The 14,353-nt window shown below is 54.3% G+C and overlaps 1 protein-coding gene across 1 annotated transcript; it reads left to right on the forward strand.

The window, feature by feature from the left end:
* The first annotated feature begins 5,644 nt into the window (after positions 1-5,644).
* Positions 5,645-6,777, forward strand: C24H11orf96 (chromosome 24 C11orf96 homolog). Its single transcript, XM_045808775.2, has one exon. The coding sequence runs from the start codon at positions 5,828-5,830 to the stop codon at positions 6,197-6,199; it is 372 nt and encodes a 123-aa protein (XP_045664731.1). The 5' UTR covers positions 5,645-5,827; the 3' UTR covers positions 6,200-6,777.
* The last annotated feature ends 7,576 nt before the right edge of the window (positions 6,778-14,353 follow it).

A 14,353-nucleotide genomic window follows, 5' to 3' on the forward strand; every position in this document is an offset into this window, starting at 1 on the left:
GACATTTGTATGTCCTTCCTCTGTAATCCCAGGGCTACAAGCCTACTAAGAAAAGGGACCATCCTTCTTCCCCTTTAATGGCTATCCTCTGCCCCATTGGGCCTGGGGGGGCAACTTAGCCTGTCCTGGCAAAGCCCACCCTGACCCAGCAAACTCAGCAAGGCTCAGAGGGCAACAGGCCCAGGCCCCGATGCCTGGGCAGACCCCACAGGGCCCCCAGGTCTGCCCACTGCTCCTCAACACATGCAGCTCTCACTGGCTGTCACCCCATACCCCCCATGCACCTTGGAAGAAGGTAGTAGATATGTGCTGGGGGTTCTGTTGAAGGAGGCTGATATCCCCTGCTGCCCCCCAGGACCACCTGTGGGCACTGGCAGTAACACCGTAAGATGGAGATGTTACTTAGTTGCTTAGAGCTTGACATGGCTGTTTCTGGCTTCCTCCTTTACCTTGTGAGTCAGGCAGAGAGGATAAGTCACTCAAACCCTCAAACACCCTATGGAGCAGGAGCTTCCTGGTCCCTCTTCTCAGCCATCTTGGGGGGCTGGGTAGGTTTGAGCATGAGATAATGAACAGGAAAAGAACTTGATTCTCATGCTTCAGACATGCTGGGCACTCTGCTGGGTGCTTTCCATACACTCATCTTGGTCTCCCAGCAGCATTACTTATGCGTTGAGGTGCGAAAAGGGAGTCTCAGAGAGTAGGACCTGCTCAAGGTCACAGAATGAGCTCAGGACAGAGGGGCTGGGATCTAGCTCTGTGTTCACCTGACCCGACAGTGGCTCTTGGCTGACTCCTGCGGATCTGGAGGACAGAGCATGTTTGAAAAGGCCACCTAGGGCTGGGGTTGGTCCTGGAGGCAGCCTAAGAGGTAGAGAGCCGTAGGTGGGGTTGGGGGAGGTCAGTGGTCCACAGAGGACTCTAAGTGATATGGAGCTCAGATGCTGTCCTTGAGGGGAGGACCATCTCTCTGCCCCCCCTCTCCTCTTCCTGGAAGCCCCCTGTGAGCAGGGCCAGACTTGCAGTGGAGGGGAAGTGAAGAGGGCCGAGCTGGTTGCTAAACTGGGACTGTTGCTATGAGCCAAGGGCCTCTTTCCTACTTTCAACCCCCTGGGGTTGGAGTTGGGGATGGGGAGTCTTCTATCCAGGGAAGCTAAGAGGGGTGACCTCGGGTGCCCCAGTCCCTGGCTTGGGGATTTGGGGTCTGGAGAAGCTGTGCATATTGGGAAGGAAGCCCTGGTGGAGATGGTGTTGCCAGGAGCCGTGGGAGCAGAGGTCACGGGGAGATGAGGCGCAGGGTGGCGTCCACTCGCGAGGACCTGCGGTGTGCCAGCGCTGGCCTGGCTGCTGGGGAGAGGTGGAGGCTGGCAGGCTGGTGGGGAAGGCAGACAACACTGCTGAGGGGAACAAACAGGTGAGAAGGCCTTTTAGTTAGTGGCATATGACCGAGGGACAACCTGGAATAGGGTGGCCAGGGAAGGCAGCTCTGATGGGGCAGCATTTGAGCTGAGACCTCTACAGTACAGAGAGATTAGTGGCTTGTCCCAGGCCACACAGGAAGTTCAGGTAGACCTGGCAAGGACCTGTGTCTGGACTGGCGTTCTAATCATCTTCCTCCTTCTAGAAACATCCTTCTCATACATTGTGTCATGTTCTCCTGGTTTCTGTCTTAACCCTGTTGGACGTTGCTTCTCTGAGTCCTTGACTGGCTCATCTGCCCCCTAGTGTTGGCTGGTCCCAGCCTTCTTTCTCTGGAAGGTGGGCTTTCACCCACTCTCCCATCTGTACCCTGAAGACTCCCAAACTGCTACTCCATCCCTCACCTCTCCCCTGAGTTCTTCCAGTGTCACACGTGACCTTGGATGTCTAATGGCTCTCTTGGTTAGGACAAAGCTGAGTCGATATAATAGAGACCTGAAATTCGAGCAGTTTAAAAATATTCAGTTGACTGCTTTCTCATGTAATAGCTCCAAGGGAAGTATTTCAGGTCGGTAGATAGCTCTGCCCCACAGGGTCATGTAGGGATCCAGACTAACACGAAGGATCCAGGGTCTCTCTGGTAACCACTCTTCCAGTCGGTAAGAGGAAAAACATGGAAGCTCAGGGTGGGAATTTCCTCTTACACAAGTGGGGCAGAAGTCAAACCATTGACTTCTGCTGACATTGCAGAGATGATTCTTTTGACATATGGCCCCACCTTGGCTGCAAGGGAAGCTGGGAAATGTGACCCAGCTGCTGGACAGCTAGCAGTCTCTGCCACAGTTCCCCTTCTAGAACCATGAGGCCTTCCCTGCCCTGGTGGTGGAGGAGGTTCTGGCCCTGTGTTTCCCTGGCCCTTGACTGACTTTGCCCTTGGCAAATTCCTTCTTGTTTATTACTCTCCACGACCGCCCTGCAGGGGTACTGAAAGTCTGTCTTCTTTCAGTACGTATTTGGGCTGGAAGAATCATGGGCTTTTGAAGTCCAGCCTTGCAATTTTGTTGATAATAATAATTCCTTCAAAAACTTGGTCTGCCTTTAGTCAGTTTCACGTGCCAGCAACCACACCCAGAGCTCCTTTCTTGTTGGAGTTATTAAGTCTGTCTGCCTTGCCCAACTCCCCTCTCTCTCTCTCATTTTAAATGAAAGTTATCCTAAAGGCATCTAAAATAATGGACTTGAATGACAAGGCAACAGTGCTAATATAATACTTCGCTACAGGGGTGATCCTGCTGCATGGCCTCATGGACAAGCTTGGAGAGAGGCTGCAAGCCACGACAGCCTAATCTTCTGCTCTTTGGACAAAACCAGCTGGGCGTTCCAGCCCTGACAATAGCAGTTCTCTGTATTATCTCCCCTTCTGGTCATCTCTTCTTGTAAACTAGCCAATCTCATTCCTGGGGTAGCTGGCTAAAAACATCACTGAGCAGCTAACATGTGCAAATATTTTTAGCTCTTTCCAGCCATTTTTCTAGAATTACAGGCTCAGTAGGCATGTGGTCCGTCTTCTGAATTAACACAGGTAATGTTTTTCATAAATGTTTTGTCACAGCGTAACAAAGGTCACCAGCTTTCCATCCTCCACTCCTGGTTTCCGTACTGCTCACCACCTGTTGGCCAAGCCAGTGCCACAGATGTTAGCATTTTTACAAATGGCAGCTTTGCATTCCTGGTACCAATTTCTGTATTAGAGTATTGCTAAGCCGCTGTTAAAAGAAAATCCCAAATACGATTGCCTTAAGATTACCTTTTCTCTCGCGTGATATACTTCTGCTAGGAGCATTCCAGGCCTCGCCCCCATAGGTGGAGGATTTTGATGGCTAGCCAGCAGACTCCACAGTGGCCCTACCCCTTTCCAACCTTCTCGTCCCCATCTAACACTTGCTCAGCCCAAATCCATAAAAGTCAAACTCGATGCCTCCCACTGCCCCATCTAATCCATCAGCAAGTCCTTTCATTCTATCTTCAGACACATCCCAAATCTGACCTTTTCTTTCCCTCTCCACTGTCTTCACCCAGTCCGTGCCTTCAGTGTCTTGTACCTGGGGGTGATGTCATGATCTTGTAAGTGGGTTCCCTGCTTCTTCCCCACCCGTCTCCAGTCCACACTTCACATGGCAGCTGGAGCGAGCTCTTAAAAACATGAATTGGAGCATGTCGCTCCCTGTTCCAAACTCTCCAGTGCACTATTGTTGCCCTTAGAATAAAATGCTGTCTCCTTAACGTGGCTGTCAAGGCCTTCCGTGACTGTCCCTACTTCTCATCCCCCCTTCCCACTCTGCTTTAGCCACATGGCTTTTCTCACGAGCTCTTCCCCGCCTTGGTGCCTTTGCCCTAGGGTTCCCTTTGCCCGAAACACACTTCTCTCACTTGGTCACACTCTGGTTCCTTCTTTGTACTCCAAGGGCAAAGGGCTTCAGGGTAAGTTAAGAGTGAGGGCTTAGGAGCTAAGTCACCTGGGTTTGAATCTCAGCTCTGCTGCTTACTAGCTGTGTGACCTTGAGTAAGTTGCTTAGCTTTTCTATGCATAAAGGACAGTAATGAAAGTATTTGTTTCTGAGGGCTGTGGAGAGGAGTAAGGCATAAAATGTACTCAGAGCATGGCCCATATTAAGCATGTAGCAGTGATCTTATTGTCCCTCAGGGTCACCTTAAATATCACCTACACTGAGAAGTCTTTCCTGGCCACCCCTTCTGCACCTTTCTCCATCTGCATCCCTCTCACACCACCCAGAAACACGGTCTTGTTTGGGTATTTATTGTCTGCCCCACCCACTGGAATGTGACTCCTGAGCTGGGACACAGTAGGTCCTTAATGAATGTGTTGAATGGCTGTGGAAGGAATGGAGGCCAAATCCCATTGATTCCCTCCTTTTCCCATGGCCCTGTGAGCCTAGCTGGGTGCCTGTGGGGAAGATGGAGGCAGGGTGAGCTGGGCCCTCTGCCTGCCACCCTTGAGGCCCATGTGGTCTGGGGCAGTGCTCACAGTTCCTTCTTGGGAGTCAGGGAAACCAGGGGACCTGCTCTTAGAAGCCCTAGGGGCACTGGCGGGTACCAGCCCTCAGCTCGGGACCATAATAGCGCCCGCTGTGCAGTCTACTCCACCTGCTTCCATCCGTCACTGGAGGACTAGCTACTTATCCTCTCTGTGTCTCCACTATCTCATATGTAAATTTGGGAGAATACCAATTACCTCACAGGGCTGTTATGAAGATTAAGTTGGGTAATATATGTAAAACGAAGCTCACTGGCTGGCTTGGAGTAAAGCTCTCCAGATTGTAGTTATTATCATTGTTATTAGTGCCTATCCAAGTGTCATTCTTCTGAGCAGGACTAGGGGGGCCTAGCGCCGAGGAACTTGGGGGTGGGGTTGTGAGGAGACAGAAGACAGCTAGGGAAGGGAAGAACCGGGATGGAATAATAGGGGTGTGTTTTTATTCATGTACGGCTTTGTGCGTGTTTGTGTGTGTATATGGATTTCCGTTTGTCTGGGGAGGGGTGACAAAGATCCAGAGAAGAAACCCAACCCTTTCTCTGAACTCAGTTCTGGGGAGCCAGGTGCCCCGGCTCTCCCCGCGCCCCGCTCTCCCCGATGCGAGGAGGGCTGCGAGCTGCCTCCAGCACGCGCCCGACGCAGAACCCGCGGCGGAATCACCAGCGAGCGACTTGAGGGTGTGCGTTTGGGATTGGGGAGGGGGAAAGGGACCTGCGCCGCCGCGGCCGCCACGGTCTGTACGAACTTGGGGATCCCCAGACGGGCAGTGGCAGCACAGTGCGGCCGATCCGAGCCCCCCACCCCTTCTGCCCCCCGCCGGCTCTCCGGCCACCCCGCCCCGCGGCGTGCTCCTGGGGCCTCGGATGCTCCCGGAACCCCGCGGGCGGGGCCTGCCTTCCGGAGCCGGGTTGGCTGGGGGCGGGCGGGCGGCGCTGGGGAAAGGGCCGTTACTTTCCCAGAGCGGCGGGGCGACGTCAGGCGGAAGGGCGCGGGGCGCGCACGCTTTAAATGGCATTCGCTGTCATCCGAGCTCGCGGCCGTGTGGGCAGGAGCGGGCTATATAAGCGGCGGGCCGGGCCGCCGCGGGGCAGACGGTGACAGCCGCGGCGGCGAGCGCCCGGGAGCGCAGCCCAGCAGCGCGCGCCGAGCCCCGCGCCCCCCGACGGGCCCTCCCGCCCGCCCTCCCGAGGACCGCCGCCCCGGGCCCGCGAGGGCCGCCGCCGCCCCGCAGCAGATTTGGATCCCCCGCCCGGCGAGCCCCAGGCTGCTGCCTCCCGGGGGGCCCCGGCGCAGCGGCCGCCCCCCGAGAGCCCCGGCGCCCAGCCGCCCGGCCCCGAAGACGCCGGCAGTGCCATGGCGGCCGCCAAGCCCGGCGAGCTGATGGGCATCTGCTCCAGCTACCAGGCGGTGATGCCGCACTTCGTGTGCCTGGCCGACGAGTTCCCGCAGCCCGTGCGGCCCGCCAAGCTGTCCAAGGGCAAGGGCCGGCTGCGGCGGCCGCGCCAGTCCCGCTTCAAGACGCAGCCGGTGACCTTCGACGAGATCCAAGAAGTGGAGGAGGAAGGGGTGTCCCCCATGGAGGAGGAAAAGGCCAAGAAGTCGTTCCTGCAGAGCCTGGAGTGCCTGCGCCGCAGCACGCAGAGCCTGTCGCTGCAGAGGGAGCAGCTCAGCAGCTGCAAACTGAGGAACAGCCTGGACTCCAGCGACTCCGACTCGGCCCTGTGAGGGGCGCCGCCCGCCCGGGGACCCGCGAACCGAGCCCCAGAGGGCCCGCGCCCCGGGGACCCGCGAGGATCGGGACCTCTCGCAGGGCTGCGAACTGCACTGCGCGCCCCGCGCAGCGCGGGTCCAGGGCTGGAGCGCGCGGGGGTGCCGGGGAGGGGGGCCGCTTTCTTTGCCCTTGTAAATGTTTATTTTTTAACTCTTCCCAGTACGGACTCTGCCGTGAGTGTGTGCGGGAGGCGCCCCGCGCTGAGTCGGCCCTGGGTCGCCGGGGCTTCCCCGCGAGCCGCTCCACGCCCTTGTCTGATGGTTTGCAAGTCCGATTTTGCACACCGCTCCACCGTGCCCCCCAGCGCACACCCGTTCACACTCACTCCAACACACTCTCGCTGAACACTTTTATAATTGTTAGGCGCGGCTGATGGGACTTGGGGCGCAGCGCAGCTGCTGCTGCGGCCGGAGGATTGATATTTATTTTTGCATTGCGATGGCTGACGGCGTTTATTTAACGATCTTTTTACTTGGATATGTCTGTGAGGCTCCCGAACGGAGACAAATAAAGTCGATATATTTGCACAGTGCATTTCTCCAGGCTCTTGACTTCTTGAACCTTCGGGGCCCAGGCTCCCGAGACTGGGGGAGGTGGGAGAAGGATGTGGCTGGAGTGGGGGGCCAGGAATCCCCGGGTGGAGGTAACTCCACAAGCTTCAATCACCGGAACGAGGTCGCGCCCGCGGTGTCCGGGGCCATTACCCGCCTCCCCAAGTGGATCCACACCCTGCGCAGAGCGCTCCTGCCTCCTTGCTCTGTGTCCCATCGCCGGCGTCCGGGATGGAGCGAAGCAGCCCGCCACGCGAAGGTCAGCGCTGGGAGGACGGAGAGAACCTTCCCTGGTGCGGTTGACCTCTCAGGGAGGCCGGGTCAGGGTCATCGTCCCTCATTCACCGCAGAAGACCCCACTCTCTCGGCGCCCCTTCAAGGCGGCGGGTGGGCAGCGGGCGACCTAGGCGGGGATATTTGGGTGGTGGGACCCGACAGAGTGCCGCGTGTCCCCCGCGCTGATTCAGCGCCGTGCCGGGTGCCCCTGCACTGCCCCAAGCAGAAGTCAGCCATTTCGGTTCTTCGGTGCCTTTCTCCAGCCTCCTTGCCCCTCTTCAGGGCTCTTCAGGAGGGTGGGGCATGTCTTTGATCAGAGCCTGAAGGGCGTTTGGGTACCACGGAGTCTTCCCACCCCCTCTGTTTACAGATGAGAAAACAAACTTAGGGGAGAGGGAGAGGTCACACGGAAAGTAGTGGCGGCGCAGTCAGCTGTCCTGACTCGACGTCCAGTGCTCTTTCCATCACACGAGTCCCTTTCCAGTGCTCTCCAGCAGCTGCCGGCCACTCCTGCCTACACCCTAAACCCTCTGCGCTGGCAGTGTAACACTATCACCTGGCAGTAGGTGGCGATCTATGTAATAAACAACATTCGGTCGAGGAGGGCATATCCCCACACTTGGGGCCCCCACCCAGCCAAGCCCCTCCAGGATTACTACGGACTTGACCCACCGTGGCCAGGCCCTAGGCTGAGTAGTTCAGAGATCCGCGGAGAGCCTGGGTGCTTTCCCTACCCCACCCCCTCTCGAGAGCGCCGGTTCCTGTAGTCGGGTGCCCTCTGGTGGTGGGGGCTGGTGCTGGTGCTCAGCTCGGCCCCGCAGGGCATCTGAATCTTCCTCTGCGCACCGCACCTCGGCTAGCGCTGGATTCTGCAGAAAAGGAGAGAGCCCAGGAAGTGAAACAAAGAAACAAAATAGAACCCACAGGGCCTGAAAGAATGCCCTCCCATTAGGCTCCGACCGAGGAGGCCGGGTCCAGGGCCTTGGGGGCTGGGGTCTTCGGCGCTGCCTAGCCCGTGGGAACACCCTGACCACTGCAGCCCCTGGCCGCAGTTTCATTGTGGTGGGGGTTCCTGACAGAAGGCCCTTAACTTCAAAGGCCACAGCCTGGCCAGGCAGCCATGAGTCCAGGCTTTGATTCCAGTCTTTGCAGCTGCCGTGGCTAGGCTGGTTTGAGCTCCTTGGGGTGAGAGGAGGGTGGCTGAAGCTCAGACCCCTCCCCCAACCCTGTTCTGTCCGGCATCCTCCTCCCCTGTCTTATCTTACATCCTTTAGCAGTAGGCCCTGCTTCTGCCGTTTGAGTGGTGGGTGCCCCAAGCCTTCCGGGGTCGGGGAGGGGGGGGTGTCACACTATACCGTTTGAGATCCTAGCTAGAGGGCTTCCCTCTGGGCACCGCTTCCCTGCCAGTACCGTTTGCCCTGGAGAGCCTCTTCTATTCACCTTCAGCACCAACCCCAGCTGAAGACCTACCTCGAGGGTCTCCTTGGGTCACCCTGGCCAATCTCCAGGGGTTGTGGTAGAATCTGTTCCCTATCTGATCACTCCAGTTCCTGCTTAGCAGCTGGGAGGACCCAGCACCCAGTGGGTGCTTCAGAAATGTTTGTTGGGTTAAAATCAATCAAGGGGCAGTGAGGAAGATTGATGCCTATCTTGCCTATGTCCTGGTTGGCTTTATTTCTTCATCACAATAAAAAACAAGTTATTCATACTCCCACCAACCTGAAATAAATATATTATTTTGAACGTTACGCACATTTCTTTTCTTTTACAAAACGGGTTTAGGCTCTAAATACTATTTTTAATCTGCTTTTGGCTTACCTGGATTTGTATTTAACACCCATATGTATGGATCTACATCATGGCTTTTATAAAATTGTGTTGAATAGACACTGCACATTTAATTAAGCTGATTTCCCTCTCTTTGGCATAAAAATGATGTCCTATTTGTCCCAGTTTCTTAGTATTGCCCGTAACTAGCAGTGAGCTCTAAGGGTTGGATACAGAAAGAGGTTTAGAAGAGGCAGTCACCCCGAGAGGGGTTGGGAGAGGGGAAAGGAAGTTGGGATGCTACATTATTAGAGGGAGCAGGCTGGGTCTGGGGTGCTGTGGCCCTCTGTTTCTGAACATGATGGGGGATCAGGGTGCCCCTCCAAGGTCCCTGTGGAACTTGCAGGGCTCGGCTGTTCCTTGTGGCTTGAAGGAGGTCCAAGGCAGCGCACAGCTCCATGAGGCGGCTGGGCAGAAAGGTCAAATGGTGGAAGAGGAGGAACCAGAGGGAGAGAGATGGGTGGAGGGAGCAAGAGAGCATGAGAACCAGCAAGGCAGGGAGGAATGAGGCCCCTTGGGGAGACAGGGAGACTCGGAGACCTGCAGAGATGGGGAAGTACGGAGAGCTACACACTCAGACTCAGGAGCCCTGGAAGGTGTCAAGAGGTGGGGAAGAATCAGGGCCCCCATTCGAGAGATAGAAGAAAGGCAGGTGGTGGGAGGGGCCCACAGAGAGTAGGAGGGAGGGAAGGCAGCACAGAAAGCGCTCCGGAGCTGGGGGAGAGAGAAACCAGAGACAGCGCCTCTCAGAAGCTGTAGAGCCGGCGTGTGCCTGGGTTGGGTGGAAGCCTGCCCAGCCGTCTGCCGTCTGCCGCTGGGATTTACAGGCTTGTCCAAGGAGACGCCTCCTTCCTTCCCTTCCCCACCTGGGCCTCAGCCCACAGTCCTAGCCTGGGTGATGAGTTTTCAAACAAGCTGGAGCCCAGAGGAGGTAACAAGTGGTCGTCCCAGGCCTGGCCGGCAGTCTCTTCTAAATATTTCTCTTTGGCGCTGGGGGAGATATTTATCAGGGTGCTTCTCGGACTGGTTTACAAGCCAGCTTGGCCTCTGCAGCCTGCTCAGTACTGATTCTGGGCCCACTAGCTGTGGGGTGGAGAGGGAAGGACTATCTGCCGTCCCAGGGAATTGGGGTCAGCTGTGGACTTGGGATTCCTTCCTCAGGGAGCATGTATGGAGTAGCCCTTAGACCCACTAAGCTCTGGCAAATGGGGAGGGGATAAAGGGCTTATCGAGCACCTCCTCTGGAAACTCGACTTTCATCCTGATAACATTTCCCAGGCATTTTGCAGATGAGGAAACTAGTAAGGATCAGAGGGGTTAAGTTTCTTGCCCAATGCCACACAGCTTGTCGGTGGTGAGCAGGGTTGCAACCCAGTGTAACTTTTTTTTTTTAACTTCAGAATTTTTAAATCCTGTGGTCTGTCTAGAGTTTGAACCCCATAACCTCCCATGGCAGCCGTGAGAATGGGCCCTGCAGGCCTCTTTTGACAGGGGAGAGATTTATCAGAGCAGTCCTGGCTTTGACATCCATCCCATGCCCCCATGACCTGCTCCCCACCAATGACCATGTACATAGCTGGGGACACTAGGGCAGAACTGGTCCCCGGAGACCCAGTTTCTTTCTTGGTCGACTTTGGCTCGAGGATTTCCCAGTCTCTGCTGAAGCTTTCTTAGACTGCCGCAGTCACCTCTCTCTATCTCTGTCCCTCGGGGCCACTCGTGCATCGAGGCCTGCCCTGCTGACTCCCCAGGCCTTCACTGGCTCCTTCTAGTTCATTTCTCACATGCATGTCTCCTAATGGCATCCTTGTACACTTAGTCCTATCTTGGCGTCTGCTTCTTGGAGACTCCACGCCAGCACACCCTTCCATCCCCCAGCAGGTTCCTGGGGCTGCCATGCGTCTCTCTCAGGCACCCACTGGCACAGGGGAGGAAGCTGGGCATCATTTTAGAGAGTACTGTAGAGTACATTCTAGATACGGCAAAGTTGGCCAAGCAAACATGTGTCATCGTGGTCTGCTGGCCCAGTGTTCTGGGTGGGCAATTAGCACGTGTGTGGGGTGAGAGGGCCAGGGCCTCCCACAGAGACAAACGTCCTCTTGGCTTATGCTCAAGGCCATACGACTCATGAGGACCACCTGCCCATCCAGCTCCCAGACGCAGGGCAGAGACTGCTAATTGTCCACCAGCACTGATTTTCCCCTTCCTCCAGGGCACGCAGCCAGACTCTAGGTCCCAAATGTTCCTGCACGTAGGTCTCTCAGTGTGATTACGTTCTTGCCAATGGCATATATTGGCAAGGGAGGCATGTTTCTCCCAGGCCTCAGCCTTAGGTGTACCCTCCCACCACCCCCATGCTGTCCTTCCCCTTCCCACAAGTGAGAACAAGGATGCACCGGCAGCCCAGCGGTGATCAAGCTCCCTAGGCCAAAGGCCTAGAGGATGGCAGGGCAACAGGACGGAAGGCCCCCAGGCTCCTGGATGACCTTGTGGAACCCAACAGACTGCCAATCTGGAATGGTCATCATAGACTATTACATGTGAAAGAAGCACATTTCCATCCTCTTTGAGCCACTAAATCATTATTGGCTTTCATTCATATAGCAGCCTTCCCTGACCTTAAATAAACAAAGAACAATACTGGCAGTTTATTGTTGCTGTTTTAGCAAAACCCCTACAATATGAGGCACTGACTTAGTGGTTTTGCTGCAGGTGGGAAGGGTGCAGACATTGCAGGCTGGAAAGTTGGAGATTTGTTGTACCTTGGAAAAGCAGCTGATAAAACCATTTTTATGATGCTTTGGAAGGACGGTCATGTACTGTCTGAGCTCACAGCTCTAGGAGAAGTGGTTGGAAAGAGCTGGAATGTGACTGTATACTGGTTGCTGTTCTAAAAGTGTATACTGGAATGTGAGTGTATACTGGTTGCTGTTCTAAAAGCCACAAGGCTTTTAGCAGATTATTAAAGAAAGACCCGAAAGATGGAAAGGAATAGAGAATATCTAGCAACATGGCGCCTGAGAGGTGAAGCCGCCCACACCCCTTTGTCATCCACATGGAAGGAAATCAGCTGTTGTGGCTCAGAGCCTTTCTGGAAGACCACCCAGGAGGCCCAGCACAGGCTCCAGCCCTGGAGCGAGGTTAGGTTAAGGGTATTGTCTTCCCACTCAGACTTATTGTTTTAGAATTCCCCCGAGTAGCCAGAATGAAAGTTAGCTGGGCCAGAGCAGGAAACAAAGTAATAAAACAGGCTTCAGAACTCTGCTGAGAATACATCTTTGGGTGTGGCTTTTGGCACCTGGAACTAGCTAGAAGCACCTAGACCAGAAGCCTTTTGAGGGAATTGCCAAGAAAAGTAGGAATTGACCGGTGATTACAATTGTTTGAGCCCCAAGGAGGTCAGACCTTTTAACACCTACTTCAGAAGTGGCCTCAGAGGATGATGGGGAAGGGAGAATTTTCCAGAACTGCGTTGGCCAGATTAGCCTCATCTGCCAGAGCAGGTCCTCACCAGTTGGCCGCACAATTCGTTATGTGCCAATGACTTCTTTTTTTTAAATTTAATTCCACTGTAGTTCATGTGCAGCGTGATATTGGCTTTAGGCGTACAATGTTGTGATTTAGCAATTCTATACATCACCCAGCGCTCATCACAGCGGTGCACTCCTTAACCCCATCGCCTATCTCACCCGTCCCCCCACACCCCTCCACTCTGGTAACCATCAGTTTGTTCTCTATAGTTCAGAGTCTGTTTCTTGTACTTTTTTTCTCCCTCTCTCTTTTTTTCCCCTTTGCTCATTTGTTTTGTTTCTTAAATTCCACATATGAATGAAATCAAATCGTATTTGTCTTTCTCTGACTGACTTCACTTAGCATGATATCCTCTAGCTCCATTCACGTCATTGCAAATGGCAAGATTTCTTTTTGATGGCTGAGTAATATTCCACTGTATGTATCCACTTCTTTATCCAGTCATCAGTCGATGGACACTTGGGCTGCTTCCGTATCTTGACTATTGTAAATAATGCTGCTATAAACACAGGGGTGCGTGTATCCCTCTGAATTAGTGTTTTTGTGTTTTTTGAGTAAATACGTGGTAGCACAGTTACTGGATCATAGGCTAGTTCTATTTTTTAACTTTTTGAGGAAGCTCCATACTGGTTTCCACAGTGGCTGCACCAGTTTGTATTCCCAACAGTGCACGATGGTTCCTTTTTTCTCTGCATCCTCATCAACACTTGTTTCTTGTGGTTTTTTCTTTTCTTCTTTATTTTTTTTTAATTTAGCCATTCTGACAGGTGTGAGGTGGTCTCTCGTGATTTTGACTTGCATTTCCCTGGTGATGAGTGATGTTGAGCATCTCTGCAGGTGCGCACCGGTGACTTTTGAGTGTTCCTCTTCTTCCCTTTTCCGCATGGGAGTTTGTGGTTTCCCCATTCCTGTCCACCACTGTATTTGGGTGTGGGGAGTGGGCCACTGGGGGGGGGGTTGGTGGTGGGGACAGAGGAGCTGTCTTGAAGTTTACATGTCACTGGGCCATGAGGAACCATAAGTGGCTCTAGAGAGGACTTCCTTTCTCCCAGATAAACTGTACTTTGGCCTGGAGTGTAGCCAGATGGAATTTGGGATTGACGTGCTTGGAGAGGGGGTGAGTGTGTTCTGTTGTGAGAAGGGAGATCTCACTGATATCCGGTAGCCAGTTGGACAGACCAGAGTTGAGACTGCTCATGGTTCACTGAAATCCATTTTCTGCATCTTTCTCTGCACGGGGCTAGACCGAATCTCTCGGGCCTCCTTTGCAGTGAGCATGGCCATGTGCCAGAGTTTCCTGGAAAAAGCAAGCGAGCAGTGCATGCCATGCTGGGCCTAGGCTTTAAGACGGTGAGCACGGCCCTCTTGTCCTTCCCAGAAGAATGTAGGCCTGCCTGCAGTCTGCCTTTGACCCAGCATGTTGGCAAGGCCTGGGGACCTCATGACATTGAGCTGCCTATGGAGGTGGAATGTGGACTCAAGTTGGGCCATTATCTGAGAGAGAAATGAGCTCCTGTCTTCCTCATACCATTGTCTTCCTGCTGGATCTCTTTGTGTGAGCTAGGCCTTTTCCTCCATTAGCAGCAGAGCGAGAGGCCGTTCGCAACCAGTCTGACCCAGTGCAGATTTTCCCACATCGGGAAGATGTCCCATTCTCCTGACTGGAGTAGGGACATCAGTTTCCCACCCCAAATGTGCTCCAGCAGTGGGGGTGGGGGAGGATGGCAGTGGCTCAGGACCAGGACAGGAAGCAAACAAACTTTGATCCCTAATAAATCATCCAGGCGATTGTTTTTCCAAAGAAACCATAAAAGCCCATAAGTGTTTAGTCCCCAAAACAGCCCTAAAGGAAGACATATTTTCTGACATCTACTTCAGATGAGGACAGAAGACAAGGGGGAATCTTCCAGAGGACTGAACATT

This window comes from Ursus americanus, chromosome 24, assembly GCF_024610735.1.
Source record: "Ursus americanus isolate L20-20 chromosome 24, mUrsAme1.1.p, whole genome shotgun sequence".
Classification (NCBI taxonomy): Eukaryota; Metazoa; Chordata; class Mammalia; order Carnivora; family Ursidae; genus Ursus; species Ursus americanus.